The sequence below is a fragment of the Mustela nigripes genome, chromosome 2 (genome assembly GCF_022355385.1).
Source record: "Mustela nigripes isolate SB6536 chromosome 2, MUSNIG.SB6536, whole genome shotgun sequence".
NCBI lineage: Eukaryota > Metazoa > Chordata > Mammalia > Carnivora > Mustelidae > Mustela > Mustela nigripes.
The window spans coordinates 151,422,366-151,438,032 of record NC_081558.1 but is presented as its reverse complement, the minus strand read 5'-3'; the positions used below and the strand labels follow the sequence as shown (position 1 = coordinate 151,438,032).

The 15,667-nt window shown below is 38.4% G+C and overlaps 1 protein-coding gene across 2 annotated transcripts in view; it reads left to right on the top strand.

The window, feature by feature from the left end:
- RASA2 (RAS p21 protein activator 2) overlaps positions 1-15,667 on the top strand; it is a 135,112-nt gene that overhangs the window by 55,899 nt on the left and 63,546 nt on the right. For both annotated transcript variants that reach the window (XM_059391842.1, XM_059391841.1), the window contains exon 5: positions 1,176-1,252. In XM_059391842.1, coding sequence (XP_059247825.1) covers positions 1,176-1,252 — 77 coding nt within the window. The remainder of the gene's footprint in view (positions 1-1,175; positions 1,253-15,667) is intronic.

The window sequence follows — 15,667 nt, the reverse complement described above, 5'->3', positions numbered from 1 at the left end:
TCTCATGCAGACTTTTGCATTGAGATCCATCAGTCAGTGTTTATTGCTCATCACTTAGTATCCGTCTAACCTTGAGCTTTGTAGTTAGCAGACCTCAGATTCACTCTCATGGAATAAACACCCATAAAATAGTGAGGCTGATTCAAGTTAGATGCCTGTGAAAGAATGTCTAAAAGGGGTTGTTCCAAAGAGGAACAGTAGCTTGATAATGAACTTTCTTACCTCTGATGAAATTACTTAACGTCATCAGCCCCTAGACATCACAGCCCTGAAATCTCCGCCGTGGCAATTTGTCTTGTCAGCTGGGTGGAGGTAATCCAGGACTGATCTTAACCACTTTAGAATTGCTCATAACCAGTTTAGAATTGCTCATTGCCAGTGGCTGGGTGGAAACCTCAAGCTCTCTATTATATTGTTTCTAAACCTTTGTTTCATGAGTTTATAGTTTACTTTAAATTTATACTATTGAATTTTTTAAAAATCCATTTATTAATAGTTATTGAAGAAAGCACTTACTTATTTTCAGTATCCCATTTTTTCAGTAATGCTTTTGGTTGTATATTGTTATCTTTATTTATTGTCTCCTGAACTAGACTGTGAGCTTCTTGTAAGGAGTGATTGTGTCTTATATATCTGTTGATTCCTGGCCAGTCCTACAGTGCCTGCTAAAATATTATAGATATTCCATGAATCTTTAATTTTCAGAAAACTGTTGACAAATTAAATCTTACTAGCTTTAACCCAGTTTTATTGTTTTAGAATTGTATTTCTCTTGACCTTTAATGATATTGCCTCTGTTCTTATTGATGGTGTATCTTTTCTGGAAAAAACATTCTACATTTTATAATCTGCTAAATCTTCTTAAAACATAAGTACTGTCTTTTTTTTTCTTTTTTTAAGCCATGGTAATTGAGATTCATAAATATTCTTTGAACTGGGCTTTAAATTCTTTGATTGGAGTACCATGTCTGATATGAGCATTTGACTTCTAGATCTACATTGTTGGTTATTAGTCATTTAACAAGTACTTTATGTGGGCAAAGCCATGTGCTAGGGATCACTAAAATATAATTAGTGAACAACTAGATATTATTGGTACCATTGGAAAAAGTACTTACCTTTAGTATTTGGTCAGTAAAATAGACCTTTTTTTTTTTTTTTTTTTCTCATTTTAGGGTAAAGTTCACCTTGAATTAAAACTGAATGAGCTGATAACAGAGAATGGAACTGTGTGCCAGCAGCTTGTTGTACAGTAAGCATATTTCTTTTACCAAAATCAGTTGAAGTAATTCTGCATCATGTATGCTTTGAATCTTAAGACAACACCTTATTTTATATACTTCAGAAACTTTTTTTGAGAAATGAAATTCTGCTGTGTCATTCCTTTATTAAGTTGATTTCCAGTTTGTCTTCTCATAGCCACTCAGGCTGTAATAGGTCATTAATTCGTTCAACTTTATGTATTGAATGTGGGTTAAATGATAGAGATAGGCAGTAGGCTGTTACAGGATCCTGGGTAAGCATAGCTTGTGCTCTGGCAGAATGGAGTTGGAAAGCCTTCCTGGTGGTGGGCCTCTCGAGATACTGAAATTTTAATCACAGAGCTGAGCATTAGGAACCTTGAGACTTAAACTAAATGGCTACCTTGGGATGTACCAGTACTGATTCTTACCTACTTTAAAATACCTCTTTTGCCCTCAAGTCATTTTTTGTGTCTCAGACTTTAATCTTCTAACTTCTCTGGAAGTACAAATTTCCAAGCCAAATCCTCTGCTTTTCTTGTCCATCCAGACTTTTCTTGTGTTATCAGCAAACTACTGGATGTCCCTGACTTCTTCTGAATGCTTTTTCTTTGTCTTAACTGATGATCTGAGTATCCCCTGAGTTACTATTTCCTCTACTGCCTTCTCAGTTAGAGGCTGTTTCCTACTGTGCCCACTTACCTTAGGGTGGGGTAAGTGTTCCTCTCCTATTGCTGCTCCAGTCTCTAATTTCTTATCCTTATTATGAACACCCCAGCTCCTTTGAGGCATTTTCCCTCTCTCTCTCCTTCTCTCCTTCTTTCTTCCCCTCTCTTTACTTATTTATATGTATTATATATCTAATATTACTTTTTTTAGAACTCTATTTAAAAAGGTTGCATATATGCAACATGATCCTTATTAATGTATTAGTGTACTTCCTAAGAATAAGGATATTCTTTTAAATAACTCTAGTACAGTTATCAAATTCAGGAACCTTAACATCATTACACTAAAAGTATAATGTACTTTTATATTCTAATACTTTATATTTTATATTCTAATACTTTAATCTACAGTTATTATATTTACTTTTGTCAACTGTCCCAGTAATATCCTTTAAGATAGTTTTTTTCTCTGCAAGAAAGGATCCAGTCTAAGTTGTATTACATTTAGTTTATGTGTCTCTTTAATCTCCTTAACCCGTAATAATTTTTAGCTTTTCTTTGTGTTTCATGTTATTGAGATTTTTGAAGAATACGGCCAGTTTTGTGGGTTTTTTTTTAATGTTTCTCAGTTTGGATTTACTTACTAAAAACAGCTCAAGATTTGTTTGTAGTATTTTCCCCCAGACTGAGAGCATGTAGTCAAAGTGTTTGAATTAGTCCCTTCCACCACTCCCTCCTTGCTCACTTTGGTTATATGATAACATTTGAAATAGTTGGTTTGTTTGGTCTGTTTACAGTCAGTTTAATGGGTTTTAAACCTCAGACAGGGTCTTGGAAAGGTTCGGGAGGGGAGTAGCCCCAGGCCATGCTGCCAGGGAAGGAGGGGGCAGAAACCAAACAGGAGCCTTCTCAATCCACGATCTGCATCACTATGTCTTCTGCTCCCCTACCAGCTTTTTAAAAATTGGTTTGTCCCTCCCATCCTTGTTATTTACTTTTATTTTTTTTAATATGTAGAATATTAGCATAACTTCAGAAGTCAAAACTCTACTAGAGACATTAGTCAGAGATATGTGTAGTCCTCTCTCCCTACACTCAGCACCAGGAAACCATGACCTGATTTTAGCCCTATAGTTTTTGCCTTTTCCAAAATGTCATATGAACAGATTCATGTAATATGTAGGCTTTTGCAGATGGCTTCTTTCACTTATGATAATGCTTTTGAGATTCATTCATCTGCATTGCTGCACATATCCATAGTTAACCTTTTTTAAGGCATTACTTCTTGTCATAACTTGGTATAGACACTGTTATATGACAAAACAATGCATGAAACCCAAATTCATACAGAAGTAGTAGAATCTGGATTTGAACTCTGACAGTTTGATTTTTTTAAGCTTTTCTTCTGAGATAATCATAGGAATTGCAAAGTAGGGAAGGGTCCTGTGTACTTTTCACTCAATATACCTTATATAACTTATATAAGTTATATCTTATATAACTATAATAAAATTTAAAAACCAGGAAATTGACTTGTGCAGTGTCCAACATATTGTATGTCTTTTATCATATTTGTAGATTTGTGGTAACTGCCTCAGTCAAGTTACAGAACTGTTCTGTCACCATAAAGATATCCCTTATGCTACCATACTATTATAGTCACACCCACTCCTTCCCTCACTACCATCTGTAACCTTTGGCAACCTCTGATCTATTTCCAGATCTATAATTTTGTCATTTCAAGAACATTATGTAAATGGAGTCTTACCATATATGACCTTTTGAGATAGGCTTTTTTCAATCAGATCCATCCAGTCATGTGTAATTTCTTACAGATAGAATATAGTTGGGTGTCACTTTCTAAAATCCATTCTGCCAATCTCTTTTATTTAGTGAATTTATAGCATTTACGTTTAATGTAATTATGGACGTGTTAAGCTTAAATCTGGCATTTTTTGGTCTGTTTTCTGTTCTCAACTTTTTTTTTTTTTTTTTTAAGATTTTATTTGTTTATTTGACAGGATTATAAGTAGGCAGAGAGGGGAGGGGATGCAGACTCCCGGCTGAGCAGAGAGCCCAATGTGGGGCTCGATCCCAAGACCCTGGGATCATGACCTGAGCAGAAGGCAGAGGCTTTAACCCATTGAGCCATGCAGGCGCCCCTGTTCTCTACTTTTTTCCTGTTTTCTTTTTCCTCTGGGTTCCCTGAATATATTTTTAGAATTCCATTTAGATTTTTGTGTACTGTTTTTCTATCTGTAGTATATCTCTTTGAATAGTTTTTCTAGGTGTGATTTCTTGGTGTTTTAGGTATTGCATTGTACATGTGTAACTATTAAAGTCTACTGGTATTACCATTTTTTAGAATAAAGTGTAGAAACCTTACCTTCTTTTAAATCCCTTTTGTAATGTAATTGTCTTATATATTTTCCCTTTGTACGTTGAGATCCACATCAGTGTTAAAATTTTTGCTTCAGCAATCTAATATAGTTTTAAAAAATTAGAAAAGAAGGGAAAACTAAGTTCATTGTATTTACCCATATTTTTGCTCTTTCCATATTCATTTTTTGCTTACTGTTATTTTTGGATTCCTTCTTTGATCACTGTCTTTATGTTTAGAGAATCTCCTTTTACCAGTAGTTCTTTTAGGGTAGGTCCATAAGTGACATACATACTCTTTTAATTTTCCTTTTCCAAGACATTTTAGAATATCTTGATTTCTTTATTCCTGAAGGATATTTTCAGTGGATACAGAATTCTTTATTAACAGCTCCTTTTTTTTTTTAGCACATGAAAAATATGTCACTTCCTTTTGGTCTTTATGGTTTTTTAATTCACTGTAGTTATTGTCCTATGCAGGTAATATGCTTTTTCTCCCTGGCTGCTTTCAAGAGTTTGTCTTTGTCTTTGGTCTTCTATGTGTTTCAGTTGGACTGTAAGGTATTTTGGCATAGATTTCTTTGGGTTTATCCTGTTTGATGTTTGATCAGCTTCCTGAATCTGTTTGTCTTTTGCCAATTTGGGGTATTTTTGGCTATTATTTCTTCTAATATTCTATCAGCTCTGTCATCTTTCTCCTCTCCTCTTGAGATTTAAATGGCATTAATGTTAGATCTTCTATTATAATCCCACAGGTCCTGAGGCTCTGTTCTTTTTTTGCTTTTCTTTCTTTCTTTTTTTTTTTTTTCTCCAGTCTGTTTTCTCTGTTCATGTTGGGTAATTTCTGTTGTTCTGTCTTTTAGGCTCACTGATATTTCCTCTGTCCCCTCCATTCTACTGTTGAGCCCATCTATCAAGTTTGTTATTTTGGTTTTAAATGTCAGAATTTCCATTTAGTTCTTCTTCATATATTTTATATCTGAGGACTTTCTTTTCCTGATACTTTTATTTCCATTTATTTCAGATGTTTTTGTAAATGCTCATTGAATCATTTTTATGATGGCTGCTTTTAAATATTTGCCAGATAATTCCAACATCCATGTTGTCTCAATGTTTTCATTTGCTGATTTTGTTTGTTTTTTGGTTTTTGGCTTTTTCCATTTAAAGCTGAAGATTGGTATTTTGGTATGATAAGTGGTTTTCAGTTTTACTCTGGACATTTTGCGTATTATGTTATGAGACTCTGGATCTTATTTAAGTATTCTGTTTTAGCCAGACTCCTTGACACTCTCCTAGTAAATGGAGAGGAATTGCCTATTCATTACTGTTAGGTGCAAATAGAAGTCCAGGTTCCTGGGGCACCTGGGTGGCTCAGTGGATTCAAGCCTCTGCCTTCAGCTCTGGTCATGATCTCAGGGTCCTGGGATGGAGCCCGGCATCGGGTTCTCTGCTCAACAGGGATCCTGCCTCGCCCACTCTCTCTCTCCCTGCCTCTCTGCCTACTTGGGATTTCTGTCTGTCAAATAAATAAATAAAATCTTTAAAAAAAAAAAATCCAAGTTCCTGACTCAGCCTCTGCTGATACCCCTGGAAGAGAAGTGAGAAGAGTTCCTTATTACTGCTGAATGGGAGTGGTAGTTTAGGCTCCCCTTAGTCCTTTCATGTGGCCACTCTGCCTGGCATGGGGAGGAGGGCCTCATTACTGCTCCATTGTGGCCTCCACTGACATGATGGTTGAGAGGATTTAGTAGTTAACCCTGTAGGTGGTGAAGGTCTTGCCTTCCTACTAAGCTTTCTCTGACATCTCCCCAGCATGAAGGGAGAGGAGTGCATCATTGCTACCAGGTGGGGATGAAAATGGTCTATGCTGACACCATTGGGGGAAAGGGCCCATTAGAGCTTGTTAAAGATAGAAGTCTAGGCTCTCTCCTCAGCATTTGGTCTTTGTTGATGGGGGTTTGGGTGGAGCCACAGTATTTTTAATGGCGTTTGATTAGAGTAAGAGGTTTTTTATTTTTTTTAAATGGTTTCTCTCTTAGTAAGCTGCCCAGTTCCTAGTCCTTTGGCTAGAGAGAGCTAGCTGGCTTTTTCTTAGAACACTTTTTGTCTATGCCCACTGGTGGTGTTCCAGGTTGGTGGCTTCTAGCAAGCAGTCTAAGATACATAAAGTACAAAAAAAAAACCGCAGGGAATTCACTCCCATATCTTCCCTTGGGTCCCAAGATCTCTTAACTGGTTTGCTTCTCTTCACTCCTCAGAGTTTTCTTATGTTTGTTATATATTTAATGCCCAAGATTTTTAGCTATGCCTAAGGGGGGAGGACTAGAAAGGCATGCATCTACTCCATCTCAACTTGGACCTGGAAACCAGTTTTTTTCTTCACAAGTAGTACTCCATTTGTTTACCTATTCACCAGTTGATGGATATGTGAATTATTTCCAGTTTGAGGCTGTTATAAAGAAAGCTGCTATAAATGTTCACAAATAGGTCTTTTTATGGGCATATGGTGGTCTGTATTCTTTCCTTCCTTCTTTTCTTTTTCACTTAAACCCACATGATCCATACTTACTGGCCTGTAGTAGCAGAGCTCCAGTAGCAATTTTGTGGAATTTATTGTTGATTTCTCAATTTTTAGAAGTATTTTGGAGTCCATGGTATTCTCTCTTCTTCAGTAATGCTGCAGGTGTAGTTTGTTTTTTTTTTAAGATTTTATTTTTTTATTTCACAGAGATCACAGGTAGGCAGAGAGGCAGGCAGAGAGACAGAGGGAAGCAGGCTCCTCACTGAGCAGAGAGCCTGACGATCCCAGGACCCTGAGATCATGACCTGAACCAAAGGCAGAGGCTTAACCCACTAAGCCACCCAGGTGCCCCTGCAGGTGTAGTTTTATGTGTTGTTTTCTCTGTGTCATTTGCTAAACTTACGGTTGGGAGGTAAAGTGTGGGAAGGTTCATATCCTAGCAGTTACTACTATCTTCAAGACCTAGAAGCTCCCCACTGCAGCATTTCTTAAATTTCAGTAAGACTTCTGTCTATCGATCTTTACCACATTCTTACCTGCTTTTATTTTTCACTTCCCTCCAGGTTGTTTTCCATGATCTATCACTGTAATCATTTTTTTCTTACAGGTTCTCTAACTTCCTTGTTCTTTTCTTTATCTGTCTTCTTTATCTGGAACAATCCTAGTATGAAGGAACTCAGTCTCTTCCTTTGCATTCAGTCTATAACCTATTATTGATATAGAATGTCACACAGACTGATTTTACTTTGAACGCATGATCACAGACCTTTCGTGGGTACCTAAAACTTCCTGGAGTTTTACTGTGCTTCTCTAGTAACACCTATGAGATCCACCATCACTTTAGACTATAAATTGGTCACATTTTCCTGATTCTAAATCTGCAAACCAGTATTGGCATCCATCTTTTTGTCCTTATGTTATAGTAGAAGAGATGCCCCCTTTGTTTCTGAGAGTGAATTCTGAGTTTTCTCCTACCTAAGGACGTTCCTTCTTCAGTTATTCCTTCTTCTGTTTCATCAGCTTCACCTTCTCTTTTAGATTGTTCTCATCAACATGTAAGACATGTGCTAGTGGGGGGAGGAGTCAAGATGGCAGAGAAGTAGCAGGCTGAGACTACTTCAGCTAGCAGGAGATCAGCTAGATAGCTTATCTAAAGAGTGCAAACACCTACAAATCCATCAGCAGATTGAAGAGAAGAAGAACAGCAATTCTAGAAAGAGAAAAACAACCACTTTCTGAAAGGTAGGACTGGCAGAGAAGTGAATCCAAAGCAACGGGAAGATAGACCCCAGGGGGAGGGGCCAGCTCCCAGCAAGGGGCGAACAACGGAGCACAAAATCAGGACTTTAAAAGTCTGTTCCGCTGAGGGACAGTGCTCCAGAGGCTAAACCGGGGTGAAGCCCACGTGGGGTCAGCATGGCCTCAGGTCCTGCAGGGTCACAGAAGGATCAGGGGTGTCTGAGTGTCGCAGAGCTTACAGGTTTTAGAACGGGGAAGCCGGCTACAGAGACAGAGCCAACAGTGAGCTCACAGCTCAGGTTTACCTTGAACCAGTCACAGGCTTGGTGAGCTTGGAGCACGGCCGGAGGTCAGGCAGACGGGAGTTACTGGGCGCTGTTCTCTGAGGGCGCACTGAGGAGTGGGGCGCGGGCTCTCAGCTCCTCCGGGCCAGAGACCAGGAGGCCGCCATTTGTATTCCCATCCTCTGGAACTCTACGGAAAGCGCTCAGGGAACAAAAGCTCCTGAAAGCAAACCCGAGCGGATTATTCAGCCCAGCCACTGGTAAGGGCGGTGCAGTACTGCCTGGAGCAAAGACACTTGAGAATCACTACAACAGGCCCCTTCCCCAGAAGATCAACAAGAAATCCATCCAAGACCAAGTTCAACTATCAAGGAGTGCAGTTTCAATACCAAGGAGAGTAGCAGAATTCCAGAGGAGTAGAATGCAAAGCACGGAATTCAGGGCTTTCTCCCTATGATTCTTTAGTCTTGCAGTTAATTTAATTTTTTTTCTTTTTCATTTTTTTTTTTAAAGATTTTATTTATTTATCAGAGAGATAGAGGGGGAGAGAGCGAGCACAGGCAAACAGAATGGCAGGCAGAGGGAGAAGCAGGCTCCCTGCTGAGCAAGGAGCCCGATGTGGGACTCGATCCCAGGACGCTGGGATCATGACCTGAGCCGAAGGCAGCTGCTTAACCAACTGAGCCACCCAGGCGTCCCATCTTTTTCATTATTTTTTTATTTTTATTTTTTTTTCTCTTCTTCTGCTAAAATTTTTTTTAACTTTTAGCCTTTTTTTTTAATGTTTTTAACTAGTTTATCTAATATATGTATATATTTTTTTCTTTTTTATACTTTTCTTTATTCATTTTCTTTCTCCTTCTTCTTCTTCTTCTTCTTCTTCTTCTTCTTCTTCTTTCTTTCTTTCTTTCTTTCTTTCTTTCTTTCTTTCTGAACCTCTTTTTAGCACCTTTCTCCCCCCTCACGATTTGGGATCTCTTCTGATTTGGCTTAAGCATATTTTCCTGGAGTTGTTGCCACCCTTTTAGTATTTTACTTGCTCCTTCATATACTCTTATCTGGACAGAATGACAAGGCGGAAAGATTCACCACAAAAAAAAGAACATGAGGCAGTACCGAAGGCTAGGGACCTAATCAATACAGATATTGGTAATATGTCAGATCTAGAGTTCAGAATGACAATTCTCAAGGTTCTAGCCGGACTCAAAAAAGGCATGGAAGATATTAGAGAAACCCTCTCGGGAGATATAAAAGCCCTTACTGGAGAAATAAAAGAACTAAAATCTAACCAAGTTGAAATCAAAAAAGCTATTAATGAGGTGCAATCAAAAATGGAGGCTCTCACTGCTAGGATAAATGAGGCAGAAGGAAGAATTAGCGATATAGAAGACCAAATGACAGAGAATAAAGAAGCTGAGCAAAAGAGGGACAAACAGCTACTGGACCACAAGGGGAGAATTTGAGAGATAAGTGACACCATAAGACGAAACAACATTAGAATAATTGGGATTCCAGAAGAAGAAAGAGAGAGGGGAGCAGAAGGTATACTGCAGAGAATTATTGGGGAGAATTTCTTCAATATGGCAAAGGGAACAAGCATCAAAATTCAGGAGGTGCAGAGAACGCCCCTCAAGATCCATAAGAATAGGCCAACACCCCGTCACCTAATAGTAAAATTTACAAGTCTTAGTGACAAAGAGAAAATCTTGAAAGCAGCCCGGGAAAAGAAGTCTGTAACATACAGTGGTAAAAATATTAGATTGGCAGCAGACTTGTCCACAGAGACCTGGCAGGCCAGAAAGAGCTGGCATGATATATTCAGAGCACTAAACAAGAAAAACATGCAGCTAAGAATACTATATCCAGTTAGGCTATCATTGAAAATAGAAGGAGAGATTAAAAGCTTCCAGGACAAACAAAAACTGAAAGAATTTGCAACCACCAAACCAACTCTACAGGAAATATTGAAAGGGGTCCTCTAAGCAAAGAGAGAGCCTACAAGTGGCAGATCAGAAAGGAACAGAGACAATATACAGTACAGTCACCTTACAGGCAATACAATGGCACTAAATTCATATCTCTCAATAGTTACCCTGAATGTGAATGGGCTAAATGCCCCAGTCAAAAGACACAGGGTATCAGAATGGATAAAAAAACAAAACCCATCTATATATTGCCTACAAGAAACTCATTTTAAGCCCGAAGACACCTCCAGATTTAAAGTGAGGGGGTGGAAAAGAATTTACCATGCTAATGGACATCAGAAGAAAGCAGGGGTGGCAATCCTTATATCAGATCAATTAGGTTTTAAGCCAAAGACTATAATAAGAGATGAGGAAGGACACTATATCATACTCAAAGGGTCTGTCCAACAAGAAGATCTAACAATTTTAAATATCTATGCCCCCAACGTGGGAGCAGCCAACTATATAAATCAATTAATAACAAAACCGAAGAAACACATCAACAATAATACAGTAATAGTAGGGGACTTTAACACTCCTCTCACTGAAATGGACAGATCATCCAAGCAAAAGATCAACAAGGAAATAAAGGCCTTAAATGACACACTGGACCAGATGGACATCACAGATATATTCAGAACATTTCATCCCAAAGCAGCAGAATACACATTCTTCTCTAGTGCACATGGAACATTCTCCCTCAGAATAGATCACATCCTCGGTCCTAAACCAGGACTCAACCGGTATCAAAAGATTGGGATCATTCCCTGTATATTTTCAGACCACAGTGCTCTGAAGCTAGAACTCAACCACAAGAGGAAGTTTGGAAAGAACCCAAATACATGGAGACTAAACCAGCATCCTTCTAAAGAATGAATGGGTCAACCAGGAAATTAAAGAAGAATTGAAAAAGCTCATGGAAACAAATGATAATGAAAACACAACGGTTCAAAATCTGTGGGACACAACAAAGGCAGTCCTGAGAGGAAAATATATAGCGGTACAAGCCTTTCTCAAGAAACAAGAAAGGTCTCAGGTACACAACCTAACCCTACACCTAAAGGAGCTGGAGAAAGAACAAGAAAGAAACCCTAAGCCCAGCAGGAGAAGAGAAATCATAAAGATCAGAGCAGAAATCAATGAAATAGAAACCAAAAAAACAATAGAACAAATCAACGAAACTAGGAGCTGGTTCTTTGAAAGAATTAATAAAATTAATAAACCCCTGGCCAGACTTATAAAAAGAAAAGAGAAAGGACCCAAATAAATAAAATCATGAATGAAAGAGGAGAGATCACAACTAACACCAAAGAAATACAAACAATTATAAGAACATACTCTGAGCAATTCTGCGCCAACAAATTTGACAATCTGGAAGAAATGGATGCATTCCTAGAAACATATAAACTACCACAACTGAACCAAGAAGAAATAGAAAGCCTGAACAGACCCATAACCAGTAAGGAGATTGAGACAGTCATTAAAAAACCAAACAAACAAAAGCCCAGGGCCAGACAGCTTCCCAGGGGAATTCTACCAAACATTTAAAGAAGAACTAATTCCTATTCTCCTGAAACTGTTCCAAAAAATAGAAATGGAAGGAAAACTTCCAAACTCATTTTATGAGGCCAGCATCACCTTGATCCCAAAACCAGACAAGGATCCCATCAAAAAAGAGAGCTATAGACCAATATCCTTGATGAACACAGATGTGAAAATTCTCACCAAAATACTAGCCAATAGGATTCAACTGTACATTAAAAGGATTATTCACCATGACCAAGTGGGATTTATTCCAGGTCTGCAAGGTTGGTTCAACATCCGCAAATCAATCAATGTGATACAGCACATCAATAAAAGAAAGAACAAGAACTATATGATACTCTCAATAGATGCTGAAAAAACATTTGACAAAGTACAGCATCCCTTCCTGATCAAAACTCTTCAAAGTATAGGGATAGAGGGCACATATCTCAATATTATCAAAGCCATTTATGAAAAACCCACCACAAATATCATTCTCAATGGAGAAAAACTGAAAACTTTTCCGCTAAGGTCAGGAACATGGCAGGGATGTCCATTATCACCACTGCTATTCAACGTAGTACTAGAAGTCCTAGCCTCAGCAATCAGACAACAAAAGGAAATTAAAGGCATCCAAATCGGCAAAGAAGAAGTCAAACTATCACTCTTTGCAGATGATATGATACTGTATGTGGAAAACCCAAAAGACTCTACTCCAAAACTGCTGGAGCTTGCACAGGAATTCAGTAAAGTGTCAGGATATAAAATCAATGCACAGAAATCAGTTGCATTTCTCTACACCAATAACAAGACGGAAGAAAGAGAAATTAAGGAGTCAGTTCCATTTACAATAAACCTAACCAAAGAGGCACAGAATCTATACTCAGAAAACTATAAAGTACTCATGAAAGAAATTGAGGAAGACACAAAGAAATGGAAAAATGTTCCATGCTCCTGGATTGGAAGAATAAACATTGTGAAAATGTCTATGCTACCTAAAGCAATCTACACATTCAGTGCAATTCCTATCAAAGTACCATCCATCTTTTTCAAAGAAATGGAACAAATAATCCTAAAATTTATATGGAACCAGAAAAGACCTCGAATCGCCAAAGGGATATTGAAAAAGAAAGCCAAAGTTGGTGGCATCACAATTCCGAACTTCAAGCTCTATTACAAAGCTGTCATTATCAAGACAGCATGGTACTGGCACAAAAACAGACACATAGATCAATGGAGCAGAATAGAAAGCCCAGAAATAGACCTTCAACTCTATGGTCAACTAATCTTCGACAAAGCAGGAAAGAATGTCCAGTGGAAAAAAGACAGCCTCTTCAATAAATGGTGTTGGGAAAATTGGACAGCCACATGCAGAAAAATGAAATTGGACCATTTCCTTACACCACACACGAAAATAGACTCAAAATGGATGAAGGACCTCAATGTGAGAAAGGAATCCATCAAAATCCTTGAGGAGAACACAGGCAGCAACCTCTTCGACCTCAGCCTCAGCAACATCTTCCTAGGAACATCGCCAAAGGCAAGGGAAGCAAGGGCAAAAATGACCTATTGGGATTTTATCAAGATCAAAAGCTTTTGCACAGCAAAGGAAACAGTTAATAAAACCAAAAGACAACTGACGGAATGGGAGAAGATATTTGCAAACGACATATCAGATAAAGGACTAGTGTCCAGAATCTATAAAGAACTTAGCAAACTCAACACCCAAAGAACAAATAATCCAATCAAGAAATGGGCAGAGGACATGAACAGACATTTCTGCAAAGAAGACATCCAGATGGCCAACAGACACATGAAAAAGTGCTCCATATCACTTGGCATCAGGGAAATACAAATCAAAACCACAATGAGATATCACCTCACACCAGTCAGAATGGCTAAAATTAACAAGTCAGTTGATGACAGATGCGGAGAAAGGGGAACCATCCTACACTGTTGGTGCGAATGCAAGCTGGTGCAACCACTCTGGAAAACAGCATGGAGGTTCCTCAAAATGTTGAAAATAGAACTGCCCTATGACCCAGCAATTGCACTACTGGGTATTTACCCTAAAGATACAAACGTAGTGATCCAAAGGGGCACGTGCACCCAAATGTTTATAGCAGCGATATCCGCAATAGCCAAACTATGGAAAGAACCTAGATGTCCATCAACAGATGAATGGATAAAGAAGAGGTGGTATATATGCACAATGGAATACTATGCAGCCATCAAAAGAAATGAAATCTTGCCATTTGTGACAACGTGGATGGAACTAGAGCGTATCATGCTTAGCGAAATAAGTCAGGCAGAGAAAGACAACTATCATATGATCTCCCTGATATGAGGAAGTGGTGATGCAACATGGGGGTTTAAGGGGTAGGAGAAGAATAAATGAAACAAGATGGGATTGGGAGGGAGACAAACCATAAGTGACTCTCACAAAACAAGCTGAGGGTGCTGAGGGGAGGGGGGTTGGGAGAAGGGGGGTGGGGTTATGGACATTGGGGAGGGTATGTGCTATGGTGAGTGCTGTGAAGTGTGTCAGCTGGGTGATTCACAGACCTGTACCCCGGGGGATAAAAATATATTATATGTTTATTTAAAAAAAAAAAAAAAGACATGTGCTAGTATCTCCTATCCTAAAAGGCATACCTCCCCAGACCTCATCTCCACCTGACTCTCCCAGCTACCATCCCCATTTCTCTGTTCTCCTTTGAAGGCAGATTTCTCAAAGTAAAATTGTCTGATAGGTACAGGGTTGTTTGTCTGTGTGTGTACTAGCTCTATTCACACAGAGGCCTAGAAGCAATGTCAGCCCAGGAGCAGTGAACATAGCATCCTTACCTTGGTTCTTACTTTTATTTTTAAAAGATTTTATTTGTTTGATAGAAAGAGAGATCGCATGTAGGCAGAGAGGCAGGTAGAGAGAGAGAGAGGGAAGTAGGCTCCCTGTTGAGCAGAGAGCCTGATGCGGGATTCAATCTCAGGACTCTGAGATCATGACCTGAGCTGAAGGCAGAGGCTTTAACCCACTGAGCCACCCAGGCGCCCTTTACCTGGGTTTTTAAATATTATTTTCCAGGCAGTATAGTCCAGTAGATCTTTTTGTGATGATGAAAATATTTTATAACTTAACTGTCCAGTATGGTAGCCACTAATATGTGGCTATTGAAAACTTAAAGTGCATGTTTTGGCAACTAAAGAATGGAATTTTTAATTTCGTCCAGTTTTAATTAATTTAGATTTAAATAGCCACATGTTGGCAAGTGGCTGCAATACTAGAGCTATTCCAGTTAAAAGAAATCTGAATTTTTTTAAGCATTGGCTGATTCAGGACTTGAACATGGAAAAATACAAGATGAGCTCAGAGCATCTGTAGAGTCAGAAAGTAAGAAAGTGCTAATAATAATAATGATGATGATAATAATGCATGCAGAAAAGACATTGAAGCCAGCTTGAAAGACCTCCAAGTAACTAAACTGGGACAATTTCAGCATCATAATAAATAATGAAAATTACAGAAGAAATCCATGAGGCAGTGCTATAGAATAAAAATCCATGAGCCAAAGCTGATATATAAATAAATAAACACATTGGGGAGAAAGGATTACTTTTTCTTTAGGAGAATTATAATTAATGAATGTAGGACAGATCATGGAAATAAAAAATCAACATTGGCATACTACAGTAATATTGCATCTTTGGATGCTAAATAAGTGGGCATACGTATGAAGGCAAACAGCATATTTGCATAGTCTCAAAGAATCTCCCCGTAGATGTCTGATAGATATAAACTTACCTGTGTGACCCAAGTTAATATCTTTTGTAATGAGACATCCAGCCT